Genomic DNA, 16072 nt, shown 5'->3' with positions numbered 1-16072 from the left:
GTGAAAATGAATATGTTGAGGTTTTGGGCGTGCTTACTCGACAACATGAATATACAAGGTGTGATCAAAAAGTTACTTTTAAAAAGGTCCAAAAAGAATTCACAAACCTTTCCTGATTTACAATTGGTCAGTCTCACATTCATGGTCATCATTTTTAGATCTCTCTAAAAGTCCTGCTTTTTGATGCACAACATTTCAAGTCATTTCCACTGAATGTTCTCACCAAGTGCACGAGGACAGGACTTCCACATAATCATTCAAATAAAGCCACATTAGACGCTATCTGGACATGCCCAAAAAGATGAGCTTGGACAGAAAGTCAGAAGTGTAAATCGAAATGATTTTCTTGGTCCTATTCTCAGAACTTCTTGTTCACACCTTAAAAATCCACCAAACATATTTTTGTCCAGTCTTGCACAACAGCTATACCACACATTTTCGGATTTTTTTTACATTAACACAAAGGTGATAATTATGTTTATTTCAAGTGAAATGTTGGTTAATCTTCCTAACATTTTGTCCATTCGCTTAGAGGGGCAAAATATAAGAACTATCCATTATGACCTTGACAGTGAACAATACCATTAACACCTTTCTGACAATCTATTAGCATCATAAAAGCAGACATCATGCCGCAGCTGTCGAGTCAGATTGCACATGTGTTTAGTGAATGTCTGAATGTATATTGCTATACAAAACTTTTACTCTACAGCAATGAATTATAGCAGTTTAAATTGAGCATTTCCATAAAACAGTTCTACTCTGTCATTTGAAAATTGCAATGACCCAAACATGCAGAAATATTACAGCATCTTCCACAGAAAGCATCAGCAGATTCTGAACGATTTCACTCTTTCCAGTTCTCTTAATGTGTCTTAATCAGTATTGTAAATATGCAGATATACTACAGCTCCGTGGTGGGTAGAAGAGCCTTGGTGTCGCTCCCTGACAGCATGCTAATATATTCACTGACTGTATACACACACCTGTTAACATTGTGGACACTGAATAATATTCAGTGTTAATATACTCTCCAAAGCCCGACAACAGCGTTACCTGCCATCTGTATTGTTGTGCTGCAAAAACCTATAAAGATATAAGCTGTCAGCATAGATGAGCAAAGCGACTCCATGCCTCTGACGTTGTGTTTGCTACTAGATTCAGGTACTGTTTGCTACTTCACTGATGGTCGGGCTTTGAGTGGACAGACGTGCGTTCTCACAGAAGTCATCTTCTGGAAGTCTTTATAATGTGTTAATATCCGCTTAACTGTATTGCTGTAAAAGTAGTGATAGGTGGAAAATACAAAGACGATGAATATTCTCTGTAATTGTACCATCACTCTTTCATGTGTGCCCGCTGAGCTGAATGGGATGAAAGTTAGTCTACGTTAAGGGGGCCGGTAATTTAAAAAAACATAATTCCTTACTGTGTTCTCAAAGCATGTTTCAATAAAACCCAAGAAGCTTCCGAATGCAATCCTTTGAAGTCCCAACACCAATTTAAAGTTTTAAAAGTGATTCACTACAGAAATCTATCTCTTGAGTGTCAAACACGATTGGATTTTGTGCAAAGCTCTGGAAGAAGTAACTGAAAACATCTGCAGAACACTGCGCACATGATTACAGTAGTGTGGTTCAACAAAGCTGAGAAAGTCACAGTGTTTTAGTCTTTTAAACTGTTAGGAGAGCAGTTAAGAGGTGCAGCTGTTTGCTACTTTATCACTTAGCAAACCAGAAAAATCAAATAACCTGTTAAATCCTTAGCTTGACATATTCCCCATGAAAAAGCAAAGGAAGAAAAGTCACATCAATAAGATGTAAAAAAAATTACCTGTTCTGACATAACATTTAATCTTCATTTGATATTTTTCACTCTTTTATGATGTAGACCTAACAAGTAATTGAGTAAATAAGTAGAATATTAATCAATAATAAATCGGTTAAAAAAAGAAATCTGATCTGAGCTTTCCTAACCAGAGAAAAATATTCAAACATAATGATTAAAATATTTCTGAACATCCAGTGAAAACCTTTTGAGCTTGTAACTGTAGACCTGAGAGGAAACTAGCTGAGTGTTTGACACTCAAAAGACAGATTTAGGGTGCAGAATCACATTAGCAGCCCCATCCAGACTGAATGAGGTGTGAACAAGATGAGCAGGGAGACAAATACCATCTGAGTCTCTGCTGGTGCCTTGTTTATGCGTGACTGGAGACAAGTTTAATGCAGGTCTGAACCTAACTGTGAACTTGGTCGAAGCATCGTGAGCATGAACAAGGCTCCAGAGGTATCATGGTAACGTGCAAAACAGACGTATGTCATTTTAAATGTCTTCATTCAATAAAAAGTGATGTGTTTCCTTAAACAGCTGTGTCGACGTTCTGTCCAGTCAGGGGTGTCCACACCGCCGGAGTCGTAACAAGTAGTAATTTGCTTTGAGCAAATGTCAGGTTTCACTGGTTAGTGTGTCTTTATAGCCGGTAGGAGCTTTCTTATACGGATTTCACTTTATTTGGACCCAACACTAAAATGTTCTGATAAAGTGCTGCCCTCTTCTGATGGCAGTTTTATTGCATACAAAATGTAACTTGTAAACAAAATCTCCCAAACTATGTATTAAAAAAGTATGGTTACACTGTGAAAAGCAGCAATTTTCCAAAGATGATTAAAAGCTTAATGCGTTTTATAAAAAATAACTCTGAGCAAATGATATTCAAACAACAGCTTCTTCATAAAAAATGACTTTCAAAGTCAAATGTCAAACATACATCATCTCTAAATACAACCATTAATTTTTTTTTTAACTTTATTTGGGGGGGGGGGTTTACGGCCTTCTTTTTCTTGATTTTGAATTAAAGCCTTAATGACCTACAGGAACCCGTAGAAACAACAAACTGGCAGTAAATGTAATTTGGGCAACAATTCTTAAGACAAGGTGCTTTCTTGCTTTCTTTAAGATACCGATTAACCAAACAACTCTGATCATTTTATTTTCCCCTTTACAGTATGTAATCTGGCACTTTTGCTTGATCCATTACATCAACATTTATTTCAATCTGAGTTAACATACAACTGGAAAAATGTGAAATATTAAACTGCTACATGACAGACATTAACTATACTAATTATAATTTAGTAATGATTGACATCAAACTCTTCATGTTGCTTCACATTTAAAGCTTTGCTCAGCATCAGACTTATTGTGAAGTAGTCTTGATCTCCAACAATCCTTAGGTATACAAAATCATGTACTTCTGCTCTAGGGTTAGAGGTCAGCTAGTGCTGTGCGCCTGACGCAGTGGCACCAGCGCAGGTTTGTGCCGAGTCAGTGAGTTTGAGAAGACTTCAGTGAAACCGAGCCAGACCACGAATGACAAGGAGAGTCTGTCCAACAGGGAAGGTCAAATCAGAGCTGTTGACTTCTGATTTCTTCCACCTCTCTGTCTGCCTGCTCTCCTGCTGCTTTCAGCTCTACCCTCTGCTGCACCAGCCGGTCCCGAGCCTCCTGCAGCTCCTTGTTCAGCTCCAGATATCGACGACACTTCTGGAACCGTAGCTCCACCTCGCTGTCTGCGGCACGGGGCACGTCTGAGGAGGAAACAGAGTAAACCTTGAGATTTCGATCAGTTTATATATCTGCTATAAAGCAGCAGCGTCGGATGAAGTTTGAAGCAAGAAATCTACAGTGTCCCTGAGAGGTCAAATACACGGCACCTTAGAAAAACACTACAAAAACACACTAACAGACCTTGAACACTGGGGGAGAGAGTAACATGACTAAACTAACAGTAAATGTGTTTCTACATTATTAGGAGTCATGCAATTAGCTGTATCTTTTTCTGCCTCAAAGATAGGGCTGCTTGATTATGGCAAAAATGATAATCACGATTATTTTCACTGAAATTGAGATCTCGATTATTTGACGATATTTATTTAACCCTTTAAGATCTACCATAGAACCAAGTCCGCCAGAGCTTATATTATTTTTTTACATGCTGTAGTGCCATTTGTGGGAGCATTTCAAGTTGCTATACAACTGTTATAGCCCATATTTTAATAATATGTATGCATTAAGTCCATAGTAATTACATTAATTGCAAAAAAGTGCAATAAACTACAAAAAAATTGAAAATCGTTTTTGGGTTTTTTACATATATTTCTACTTGGATAAATTTAAGAGGCTTATCCCTCAAAACTTTAAATACAAAAAAGTTGCAAAAAATAGTTTACAACAACAGGAAATTTATTTTGAGTGTCTTCATAGTTTTATTTTGGAGATACACCAATTTTTATATACTGCAGGAAAAACGAAAAAACAATCCTATGATGCAAATTTGCAAAGAAAACAGCAGGTGCATCAAAATAAACTATTTCCAGCAGTGCAGTTTGAGTTCTAAGCATCCCAGAAACTATTCAGAAAAGTCAAACATGACCAGTATAAGCTTTTAAGGCCTACAAGTAAAAAACTACAATTTCCGCGAAAATGACGTCACTTCCGGTTTCGGCCAGGAAATGGCGACATGCGATAGTTCGCGCTGACTTCTGTTTTAATGTGGGAAGTGTTACGAACAGCTGGTCGGATCGGCAAAGCGTGTTTCTGGAATATTATGTTTTTGTTCCTGCAAGAGCTTTTTATGCAATTTTTGCAAAGATTTATGTGGAAGGAAACCGTGACCGAGGACAAGCTGATGGCATCAGATGTAAGTACAACTCCTCCGGTTTCATATGCAAAACAAAATATTGCGCTAGCTTAAGCGGTTCAGGGTTCTACAGGGATTTAAAAATAGTTACACAAAACTGAGCGTGCTGCTCTGACCGGCTTTAAAGGGTTAACAATAACAATGTATTGAATAATGACTTTGAAAAATAATATAAAATAGTGTGCAACACCACTGAAGTTTTTTTTTACCTCTCTTTTCAACCAACAGCAGTCACTCTCCTCTCCAAATAACTTCTGCTTAGCTTTACGAGCTTCCCTCGGGTCCTCTTAATCAGCGGTCTCCAACCTTTTTTGCGCCATGGACCGTTTATGCCCGACAATATTTTCATGGACCGGTGTTGTGCCAAAAAGTGATTGTCTGCCAAAAACTGATTTCCGGTATTTGCCAAAAAGCGATTGCTCATATTTAAAGTGCTATAAGTAACTTGTTGGGCTATAATATGTTAAACATATGTCAAATGCATCCCTTATGGATGACATAAAGACATAAAAATAAAGTTCTATCTTATCTTATCTTAATCGGCTCAGTCATTTTTAATGATCGTTGAAAGCCCAGATCGTAATCGTGATTAAAATTCGATTAATTGAGCAGCCCTACTCACAGATGAACTTCCTTTTAGCACGTTTCAGTCCAATCCTGTGCATGTACTGCTTTCTGTCACTTTTGCAGCCATTACATCACGTTATTGTCTCCCCAAAATCACTCCCATTGTGTTTTGTTGTCAAACCCAGCAAGTGCATGTGGCTGCCTGCTCGCCCACCGAGCCAAAGTGGCACCCCGTCAAACCACATTGCTTGACTTGGAGATTATAGTTTAAATCACTAAAATTGATTCAAACACAAAAGAGTAGATGACAACATCACACCACCCTACTTCAAATATGCTGAACTATTCAAAAATAATATAAAATGGTTTACTTTGTGGGTTTTTTCCTGACCAAGAAGCTACTTACAATGGCCAGTGAAATGACAATTTCTGCCCCTTATATTCATCATCAGTCGTGACAAAAGTGACTGTGGCTTCTGACATGCTGCTTTAATGAAAGATCCCAAACTTGCTCTTTCTCTGTCTCTCCTTCCCAGTGCTCCCAGTTTTAAAAGTTGCCACTCACTATCATCCCCACCCTATACACGTCCTTGTGGAGTCACCTTGTCCAGTCTTTTCTAGGATGCTGAAGATCGGGTCATCAGGAGCAGCTCTGTCGAGGTCTTCCAGGATCTGGTCCACGGTCGGGGGCTCAGGACGGCTGGGCAGCACCATCCGCTTCTTACTTTTAGAGCCAATATTCATTCTCCTACAGTTTGAACTCCAGCTGCTTGCATGCAACACAAACCTGACCCCGGGTAACAGAGTTTATTTAATGAGGTCCAAATCTGCTTCTCGTGTTCAACAGCAATTTTATCACCAAACTATTACTGTTTGTCTTTAAGCTCCATTTAGAAAAAAAGTGGAGGATCTTTCGCAAAATAAAAAGCGTTTTAAATATATTTCCAAACTGCTGCGTTCTTCTTCGCCAAGTCGGCTTAAAGCAAGTCATTCAAGAATTATCTAAATCATAAGAGTGTACTTTATGAACTTCATCCATTCCTTTCTCTTTATAGAGCCGAACACAGCAATGCTAGCGGCTAGCCTAATCACTGTAAAAACGATTTGCAGCTAAATGTAGAAAAAAAAATAAAACTGTAATTAACCGGTGGAATATTTTGAAGCCGAATTTTGGAAAAAATTCTGAAAATTGCTGAGAAGTATTTTTAACTACGACACATGCATTTATTTTAGCTGGATAGAGGTTCTATATTATTTCTGAATCTATGAAATAAGGGTTCGGCTGCATTAGGCGTAGCTGATGCACAGCACTTACCAGAGTTTGTCCTGGCTGGTGAAACCTTGCAGTGCGTCTCGACAGTCGTTCCCCGTCTTCACTGTTCGTTAACCCGGACTAAGGAGCACAAAAAAACAAGCTAATTCTGCTGATAATACGGCTAACATTAGCAAACAAACTTAAACCTACGCACGTCAGTACGCCGCCTGCCACGTCAGCACGTCGGACGCGTCACATGACAAGTCAGAAGCTAAAAACTCTTCTTCTGAATTTTGATGCCGGATTCACCATAAATTGTATGTAAAATTAATTCTCTGTCACAAACATTTTCCAGCAAGTCATTAAAGCCTTTGAAATTGTCCTTTTAAGAATGAATTTGAAAATAACGTAACAATACACGATTCAAACAGACTTGTGTGGAGAAAAAAGTGAACTGAAGAGAAGATCAGATCAAGAATCAGAGCTTGAATAATAAAATCACTTCAGTTCAGGTGTAGCATTTCCCATTTGGCTTTGCTCACAGTTTGCTTTAAAAAAAATGCCGGTAACATGTATTCTCTTATGACTGGAACAGTACCTCCTGACATGCAACCTCCTAAATGAGGAATCCAACCATGACGGGATGGACATATTTTAGCTTCACTGGGAAGGAGTTCTCATGTTGTTCACCTTCATACATGTGCAATAATTATATATGAATATTAACCAAACCAGCAGTTGTTCAGTACATTTGCTGAAAAATGTCAGAAACTGTTTAAACTGTTGCACATTCATTTTCTTTTGATAGAAGACGAATCAGTAAATCTGCTAGTTTGCAAAGAGTTTTTATAGTTTTTCCTGCATGCTTGGTAGGAGCTGGTGAGGAGAGTTGTGTTAAGAAAACGATGATCTTACTGTCATCATTAGCAGGGATGGGCAAGATTTTCAGATATTTGTAAAGACTTTCATAGGAAACCCTGAATGTTTGTTTTTTATCTTAAAGTACTGTATGTAATTTGTCTTTGTTTCCAGGATGTAATGTACCAGAAGGTGGCAGTAATGCACATAGAAACAATATGTGGGCAATATTTCAAAAATAAAAACAGAAGGTGCAATAAACTAAAGCATGTGTGACACAGTGAGGTTAGATTTTACTGTACGAACAGGAGAAACATGCAAAGCCAAGTACAGAGCCAACTGCTGCTGTTACAAAGTCAAGTGTGCAACTACTTACATAACAAATGATAAAAAAAAGGTCAAGTGCAAACTCCATCAGGTAAGCATGTCACAGTCTATCACAACAATGTGCAAACATGTGAACACATTAAAGAAGCCGTTTAGCTGAAGAGTGAAAATTGAATTATTCTGCACAGTTCTCATGTAAAGTGGATCTCATTTCCAGCTCCATGACTCTGCTTAGCTCACAATAGCACAAAAGCATTCATTTATCTCATTCATCTCAAATAGGAACAGGTCTACTACTCTAGTACACCTGTTTACTGTGATTATACAGTATTATCCAGGAACACATGACGTATTTCTTTGCACCCAAAGAATGTGACTATGACCTTCTGATTACTAGAGTACTGTCCATTTTTGCCTTGTTATGCTCATGATACACCTAAATAACAGATCTCCCTGGCAACACAAAAAAATTGTCATTTATTCTATGAGAAGAATAAAGAAGCTACTCATCTAAAGTCAAACTAGTAAAAAAATAAAAAAAAATAAAGTCAAACTAGTCAGAGGGCAGAGCGAGTCACGAAGAGAAATAATTGGAATCCTTGGGCACCAAAAAAAGCAGTGCGGCAAGCGTTGTGCTAAACAGTAGATCCTGCAAATAAGACAAAACAGAAATCATTTCTGCTGAAGCCAGTTCATTCAAGTATTTGGAAAAATTTAAGTGCAGATGATGGAAAAAGTCTTTAGCTGCCCGGGTCTGAAAATAAATGATCACATCTGCAAAGACTTTGACAGACTCAGCTAAACAGTCCAGCCAGCTAGCAGTCCCATAGTTATGCTGCAAAAGTAGAATCCCCACAAACTTAGGTCAGACCAGCCTATAACAAAACCAACACTTAATTTTATTTCATAAAGAATCTTTAAATGTAAGGTGAACTTTTGACTTATTCTTATGAAGTGTGGATGTGAGCTTGATTTACTTTAGCAGACATTTAGATTCTGGGTCTTCTATCTGAATCAGGACAGTAGAAACAAGTAAAATCCAGGGCAACAATACAGCTTCTGTGAGTTATTTATAATCCAGATTCAGGAGGTTTGCATAGAAAAGATTTAATAACTTAAAAAAAAGAAGAAGAAAAGAATTGTTCCCAGAAATCTTGAAACAAAGAAGTAAAAAGATCTTTTCACAATGTCCTGCTGCACAACTACAACATGATTTTTAAAAAAAGGAAATCAGTCTCTTTGACAGAGGTAACAATCCTGTTGAAATCTGTCAGGATGATGAGGAAAAACCCTCTTTCCCTCCTTTTCTTCCTCACCAAGGCTCCTCCTCTTCCTCTGCTGCTATCTAAAGAACTGAATAAACAGCAAAGAAACACAGTCTCATTTATTATTTTACCGGATTGTGATTTCCTGCTTCTTTTTTTAATTTGTCAAGTAAAATCCTACCATAATTATTACGTTAATAAGAAGCATAGACATAGAATGTATTTATTATGGCGTGTTTTCAACACACAAACTAAATCCTGTTACTTGGTTATTTAAAGTAACTGAGTGTTTGTTTGCTTCCTTTTCATGTTCATCTCCTTTAATAGTTAAAAAAAACTGATTGAATAAGTTCAATTACAGGACGTATTTAATCCCCCACCTCCCCTCAAGCTAACTTTTTACTCTCCAGCTCAGTTGTAGAAACTGTTTGAACAGAACACAAATATCTGGATGTGAAGTTTGACTTTCAGAAAATATTTTAGAAAGAAAGTTATTTATCACCTCTGTATTACTTTGATTTGTTATTGTGAGTAACTTACCATCAGTCTACACTGAGTTCATCCTGATGAGCAGACATATAACAGACACAACCAAAGGTTAGAAACAAAAAACATTAAAATGGGAAGTGAAAAGTGAATTATTTGGGGGCGGGGGGGGGGGGGGGGGGGTTCCTAAAACAACCTCATGGATTAATTTGAATACTTAAATTAATCTCTGAATGTACAGTTGTGGTCAGAAGTTTACGCACACTCATCATGGGCATGAATGTCATGGGTACTTGGTTTGGGACATTTTAATGTTTTTCACTAATCCACAGATGGTCAGAAGAATACAAACATGAACACAACTGAAACACAAATAAACTCTAACAATTCTGCCAAGAAGAGTGGTTAAATATCTGCTCAAAGCTTGCTGATGGATACCAGAAGTGTCTGGTCCAGGTGCAACTAGATAATGGACATTTAACCAAACATTAGTGGGGGTATGTGACTGTGTGGACTAGAGAAAATCCAAAATCACTCCAAAGTGCATCCAGTTCTTGTTGTTTTTTTTAAACATGCAAGGTGTACAGTTATTCCACCGTGGGAAGAGGAACAATTCAAAGAAATCTTGAAAAGCCCAAAATACCATGAGATTCATGCAGACGATGCCAATGATGAGTGTGTGTAAAGTTTCTGCCACCATGGTATGTTGATACACATCCAACCCACATGTTCTGCTTTGGTGTAGGTAGTGTGGAAGGAGAGCTGCAGCAAGACTGTAATTCTGGACTTACTCACTTTCAGATAAAATAATAATAATAATAATAATTTAGATTTTCTAAACATATTTATCTCATACTGGGCCTTTAGTTCACCCTCTGGTCCTGATCTTTACTCTGACCCAATGTTGAAAACTACTAAGCAGATCATTTTCTAGTGCTTCTGTTTCTTCTGGACCACTAAGAGCTGCAGGTAAAGTTGAGGAGGGAATATTAGAAGGTCAGTTCAGGTCTTCACACCTAGGATAAAGTATCCTGTCTGTTTTAGCTTCAGACCATTAAAAGCACTGCTGGTCTACATGCTTCACACCACATTCACTGTCTGTACAACACTGTGCTACTTTTTTAACACTTAACCAGCTGACTTACCAAACTGGTTAACCCAGGAAAGGCTGGAACAGGTAACAAGATAGCTGTATTAGCAACAGGTCAGAGTTTATTCCTCATCTCCTATATGAACACATAAACACTTGATGTAAATGAAGGACAGGTCTGTTCCAGCATCAACTGTGAGTCCACTTTAGCCAAACACAAGCAACAAAATCATAACTGGAGTCCACTTAACAGCCACAGGTGTCATTAATAACCGTGGATTTCTGTAAGTTATGTGGACAACTTTTATAGAAACAAATCAGCTTTCATCAGAGCCACTTGATCTAAACAATTCTTGAACTCCAAGTACTGATCCGCTACATAAACAGTGTTAGTGGGATTCTATATTGAAGGGACTGCTGATCAGTTTTCCCAGCTGGGTTACTGACAGTAAAGAGAGATGCTACAAGGCTTTCTGAGTGAGAACACATCACTCAGCAGCTTATAGAGAGGACATAAACCAGCAGACTGCAAGTTTCCTGAGCTGCTTTCACTGATATAATTCAAAGTGAACGGACTGAGTAAAGGGTGAAAACGTGTATTTTACATACTCTTCTTTCTTCGTTCATCTCTGATGGACCAACTTTAGCTGTGGATGTTTCTCCTGATGTACTTGGTAAACTTTTAGCTTCAGACTGAGCAACAGGTGGCGATGGTATGATCATGGCTTTATTCTTCACCAGAGTGGTCAGGACTAAGGAGGGAGAAGAGCGAGAGAGGAAGTACGTACATATTTAAATCTTCTGTAAAAGGCCCTAGCGGTGGTCCTGGGCCAGTTTTACCTTCTCTGGTGAGGTTCTCGGCAGCACTCATGGCCTTCCCACCGAGGTCGCTGACCATGTTGTCCACTGTGGCCTCATGGCGAAGGAAGACAGGCCGAACCACTTTGTTGTAGATAATCTGTGAGCCATTCCAGGACATTGGTGCCATGCACCATAGTAAGAAGAGACACTGGAACCACATAAGAAGGAGATTACTGGAGTCACTGAAACCTTTTACCTGATCTCAATTCTAGTATGACGGTCATAGCCCTTCAAAAAAGGTAGTAGTGGATATAAATGCAATATTGTTTCTATATTTCGTCCTAAAAGAAGCATTTTGTTCTTTAGGGTATGCTCCAAAAAGGGGTCTAGCATGTATCATTGCTTGCTACATGTCATCTCACCTTAAAAGCGTAGTAAAATGGGAACCAGTAGAGGAAAATATCAGAGAAGAACTCGCCCAGACTGAAGACACCGTACACCACCCAGTAGGTCAACCATTTTGTGTCATCTTCTTTGCACGGGCTTTCGATGGCTTTGACTCTGCACAAAGTTGGAGTATTGTAAAAGAGCCGAGAAACATGTTGATCCTTCAAATATGATAAAGACTTCTGTGCCTCTGCACCAGTAACACGACTATTTGCTTTAGTCACTGAACCGTATTACAGATATAAATATCATAAACTTTAACAGTGAAATCAGTCACAATTTCAATGATGTCAAAATTATCCAGACAAAGTCATCTTTATCAGTTGTGCTTCTTCAAGGGCAAAACCAGAATACACACCAGACAACATCCTTAAGCTTAATGACATTAATGTCTGAACATTTCTAATAAAATTATTTTTTGAAATGTCTCCAAATGTAGTAAAATGTCTTTATATAAATGCATAAAATGTCCAAATATCATTAAATATATACTGTGGAAAAGATCGCTGTATGCCAAAAATGTCACAAAAAGATAATAATACCAAGAAAACTCAGTGTATTGTAGGCACAGTTGTTATACTGAGACTGCCACATGGATCCACTGAGTATGACAATGACTTCCTACCACAACGAGGAAAAGAAAAAAGAAAAAATTAAAAATAAAAACTTACGAATAATAAGCTGGATAAACAAAACCAATCAGGTTGCAGAGGAGGGAGGCACCATATCCGTACACCAGGTAGAGTCCGGTCAGCGAGACGGCACCTGGATGAAGACACAGATGTTTTGTTTTCTATGTACTGCTGCTATTTATTAATATAGTCTATTTCATTAGACTGCATTGCAAAAAACAGCCAGTTTAGCACAGACTCGACCAATTTGGAACCAAAATCATGCAGAAGAAAGTGTTTCCTGCAAAAGACTTCTTACTGACCAGCAATGTAGACGTGGGCAAAAGAACAGGGCCATAGCATTACATAATTTGATTTCATATCCAATGAACATGTGTTTGGACTATGAGAGGAAGCTGGAGTGTCCAGAGAGAACTCGTGTAAACACAGGTGAAACATGCTCCCCACAGAAAGGCACCAGACTGGATTCAAACTCAGGACTTCTTCTTGCTAAGAGGCAGCATTGCGATCTGTGGTTCCACCTAAATGTACATTTCCATATATTTCATAGCCTTCCATAACTTACAATGAAGAAAGGTGATGTCCATCATGAACAGGAAGTAAAACCTGTTTCGTTATCCATGTAAGACAGGAATAACAAGGTATATTCTCTGCACAGAGTGCAGCGCTCACAGGCCAACAGTGTGGGCGATTCAGCCAAATATCAAAACAAATCTGAACAACAAGCAAAATTTCACTGATTGGCTGACAGCCAGACAGACAGGAAGTACTGTAAAAAAAGTGTCCTACCTCTGATCAGCTTATGTTGCTGTTCACACATGGAGGCGGCGCTGCTCTGCTGCCTGTCTCTGTGGATAATCAGCTTTAACGTCAAGGCTCAGAGCGGGAGACAGCGAGCACCAGGCACCACGCTGACATCATGTCCTGCTTAATGTGCTACAAATCCACTGCACCAGCATCAACGTGCTCTCAATACACTGCTGTTCCCTGCTCACTGGATCACTGTGTTCACACGGACCTGAGAGCCCTTTTAACACTACCAACAAAATACGCTGTTTGATCTGGATCTATTTTTAGAAAACAACAAAACTTTCTTGTAAAAATGTCGACATATTTATAAAACAATATAATGTGCAACAGCTTTAGAAATTCAGCAGGAAAGGCAGAAGTAGAGCAACGTGGTTGTTCTCTTCCCATTTTCTGTTAACACTGAACACACCGCTGTGATGTTTGAATAACCTTTACTGAACTGACCGTAGACAAATCAAGTATGGACACACTGAGGTTTTGCCTTTAAGATTTTATGGCAGAAACGTTTTTTATTTCGAGCCAAACAATGAACTCCTGAAGCCACAGAGGTTTTCTTTGTCAAAGCTGGATGGAAATATATCAATCAGCAGCGGTTTGAGAGGGAAAAGCCATTTTTATGGTGAATGGACTGGTTCTTATATAGCACTTTTCTACTCTGTTTGAGCACTCAGAGTGCTTTACACAACTTATACATTCACACAAGCACTTTGTTCGTAGCTGTTTCTAAGCGCTTACTGTCTAACATTCACACACATTCATACTCCCATCCATGCATCGGAGAGCAACACGGGGTTAATATCTTGCCCAAGGATATTTGGCATGCAGACTGGAGCAGACTGGGATTGAAACACCTTCCAGTTAGTAGGTGACCTGCTCTACCACCTGAGCTCCAGTCACCCCATTTTTAGTTTGCTAATTTGGATGATTTGCCCTTTAGAAATGAAGATGAAGTAACATGGTGCAAACTAATTAAAATTCCTGAAACCAGAAACCCAACAAGACAATAAATCCCAAAATAATTAAATATGAAGAACAGTCTGAGAGTCTGTGTAACTCTTCCAAGGCCGGAAGTTTCAACCTTCCACCAAAGGAATTGGGTCCCAGGATCAAGAAGGATATTTGGATCTGTATTAGTTTGTGATGTCCACACAGGACTAAAAATAATTAACAGGCCTCCATCTAAATGGCTAACATGTTGTGACCATGTTAGGGACCACATGGTCTAGGAAACAACTGACAGTAAAGATGTATAATAAAGTCAAAAGAAAGAATCCTGTTAACAACCTCAGCTTCTGTTACCCTCTTGATACCCAAAAGATTACCAAAAATCTGTCGATGGGGAGAAGGTTAGGATTTGTTTTTGGGGGATTATTTGGGGGATTATTTGGAGTTTTTTGTTGTTGTTGTTTTTGTTGTTTAGCTTTGTTTTGCTAAATTTGTGAAAACATTTTAAAATCTATAAAATCTGACGTCACAAGTGAAGTCTTGTGTATTTTGCTGTAACAAAGTTTCTTTTAAAAGATTCTCCATTTGTTGCTGCAAACGTGTGAAACTGGATGAGCTGCCAGTGTGGGTACGATTATTCTTTTGATTGTTTCTAAGCAGTTATAATTCTCTTATATCACCTGTCATTGTTTAAAGTGCCCTTTATGCTTATGAAATAATGTATCATTGTAAACAATGACTGGCTTTGATCATTAGCCAGTTATCGTGGTACCTCAAACATCTGGTGTCCTATCAGAATTTGTTTGGGGTTTTTTGTCTAAACCAAACTGTGACAGAGAATTTAATTAAAGGTGTTAAAATACAGCTTTAGTTCCACACAAGATACTAGTCCCAGTTTCAGTTTTTCCAATTTCATTGTACTATTGAGCCACGTATGACTGTGCAATAACAATAAAGAGTTATCTTGTCTTCCCCAAGAGAGAGAGTTATTCAAGGTTACAGCTGCAGAAAGCTTTGAGACTCCCGCAGGTTTCACTGAACCACATTAGTGTTTGTAGATATTTACCCATTCAGAGTGAAGGACTCCTGGTATGAAGCCTACACAGATATTTTATGACTGGTCTTCTGTGCAGCAGGCAAAAAGTTACACGTAAGCTCTGCGTAGGACCAGCATCAAACTGGGGTAAAACCAGTCCTTTAAAGCTGCTAACATAGTTGATCCAGGAACTAAAACATAAGAAGATAAGGAGACTTCTGCCCATCACTGCTTAGTCAGAGAAAGTACTAAACAGAAGACTTTCAGCTTTCAGCTCAGGGTGATACATGTCCTATCAAGGAACTGGACACAATGAAGCAGGCACTGCCACAAAACCAGGAGCTTAACGATGCTAAAACCCCGAGGGCCGCAGAGCCAGTTTATCTGAGTTCAGTATGACAAAATATTTATCAGTGCAGAGGATTAACTGCAGAATAAACGAAGCAGAAAACCTCCTGAACATTCCCAGCTTCCTGTTGTGGACGGTAGCTGATCACAGGAGGATTAACTGAATCCTCTTCAGGTTTCCACTGGCCTGCAACAAGCTTTATACAAACCAACTACATCTAGAACGAGAGCAGAATGATCCAGAATTAGCCATGTGCTACTACACAAAGCAGCAAGTTGGGAAAAAATAATTCTAGAAGATTAAATCACACGTACCAAGAGCAATGACCTTCTTCTTGATCCCAGTTTTCTCCTCCATTTTCCCCAGAATATCCGTCACCACATTTTTCTCATTTAGAAACTTTTCAGCTCGGTCTTTGATAGAGCTGATAATATTCAGCAGGCCCATTGTCCTCAATCTGGTCCTCAGACAGCAGAGAAGTCGGAGGACAACAGCCTGCGGT

General features: G+C 38.7%; 2 protein-coding genes across 2 annotated transcripts; both read right to left on the bottom strand.

The window, feature by feature from the left end:
• Nucleotides 1-3200: 3200 nt before the first annotated feature.
• Nucleotides 3201-6741, bottom strand: lg15h19orf25 (linkage group 15 C19orf25 homolog). The gene is made up of 3 exons (XM_085372243.1): nt 6585-6741; nt 5872-6056; nt 3201-3590 (listed from the first exon to the last, which is right to left on the bottom strand). The coding sequence occupies exons 2-3, from the start codon at nt 6011-6013 to the stop codon at nt 3409-3411; spliced, it is 324 nt and encodes a 107-aa protein (XP_085228369.1). The 5' UTR covers nt 6014-6056; nt 6585-6741; the 3' UTR covers nt 3201-3408.
• Nucleotides 6742-9516: 2775 nt separating this feature from the next.
• reep6 (receptor accessory protein 6) lies at nt 9517-16017 on the bottom strand. The gene is made up of 6 exons (XM_085372242.1): nt 15885-16017; nt 12470-12563; nt 11774-11912; nt 11391-11559; nt 11160-11302; nt 9517-9537 (listed from the first exon to the last, which is right to left on the bottom strand). Exons 1-6 carry the CDS (start codon nt 16015-16017, stop codon nt 9517-9519), a joined length of 699 nt encoding a protein of 232 aa, XP_085228368.1.
• Nucleotides 16018-16072: the final 55 nt, after the last annotated feature.

This window comes from Diplotaxodon limnothrissa, linkage group LG15 (genome assembly GCF_057381915.1).
Source record: "Diplotaxodon limnothrissa isolate DT_005_m linkage group LG15, D_limnothrissa_male_GT1.1, whole genome shotgun sequence".
Lineage (NCBI taxonomy): Eukaryota > Metazoa > Chordata > Actinopteri > Cichliformes > Cichlidae > Diplotaxodon > Diplotaxodon limnothrissa.
Note: the sequence above shows the minus strand (reverse complement) of the source record. Positions and strands in the feature narration are given on the sequence as shown.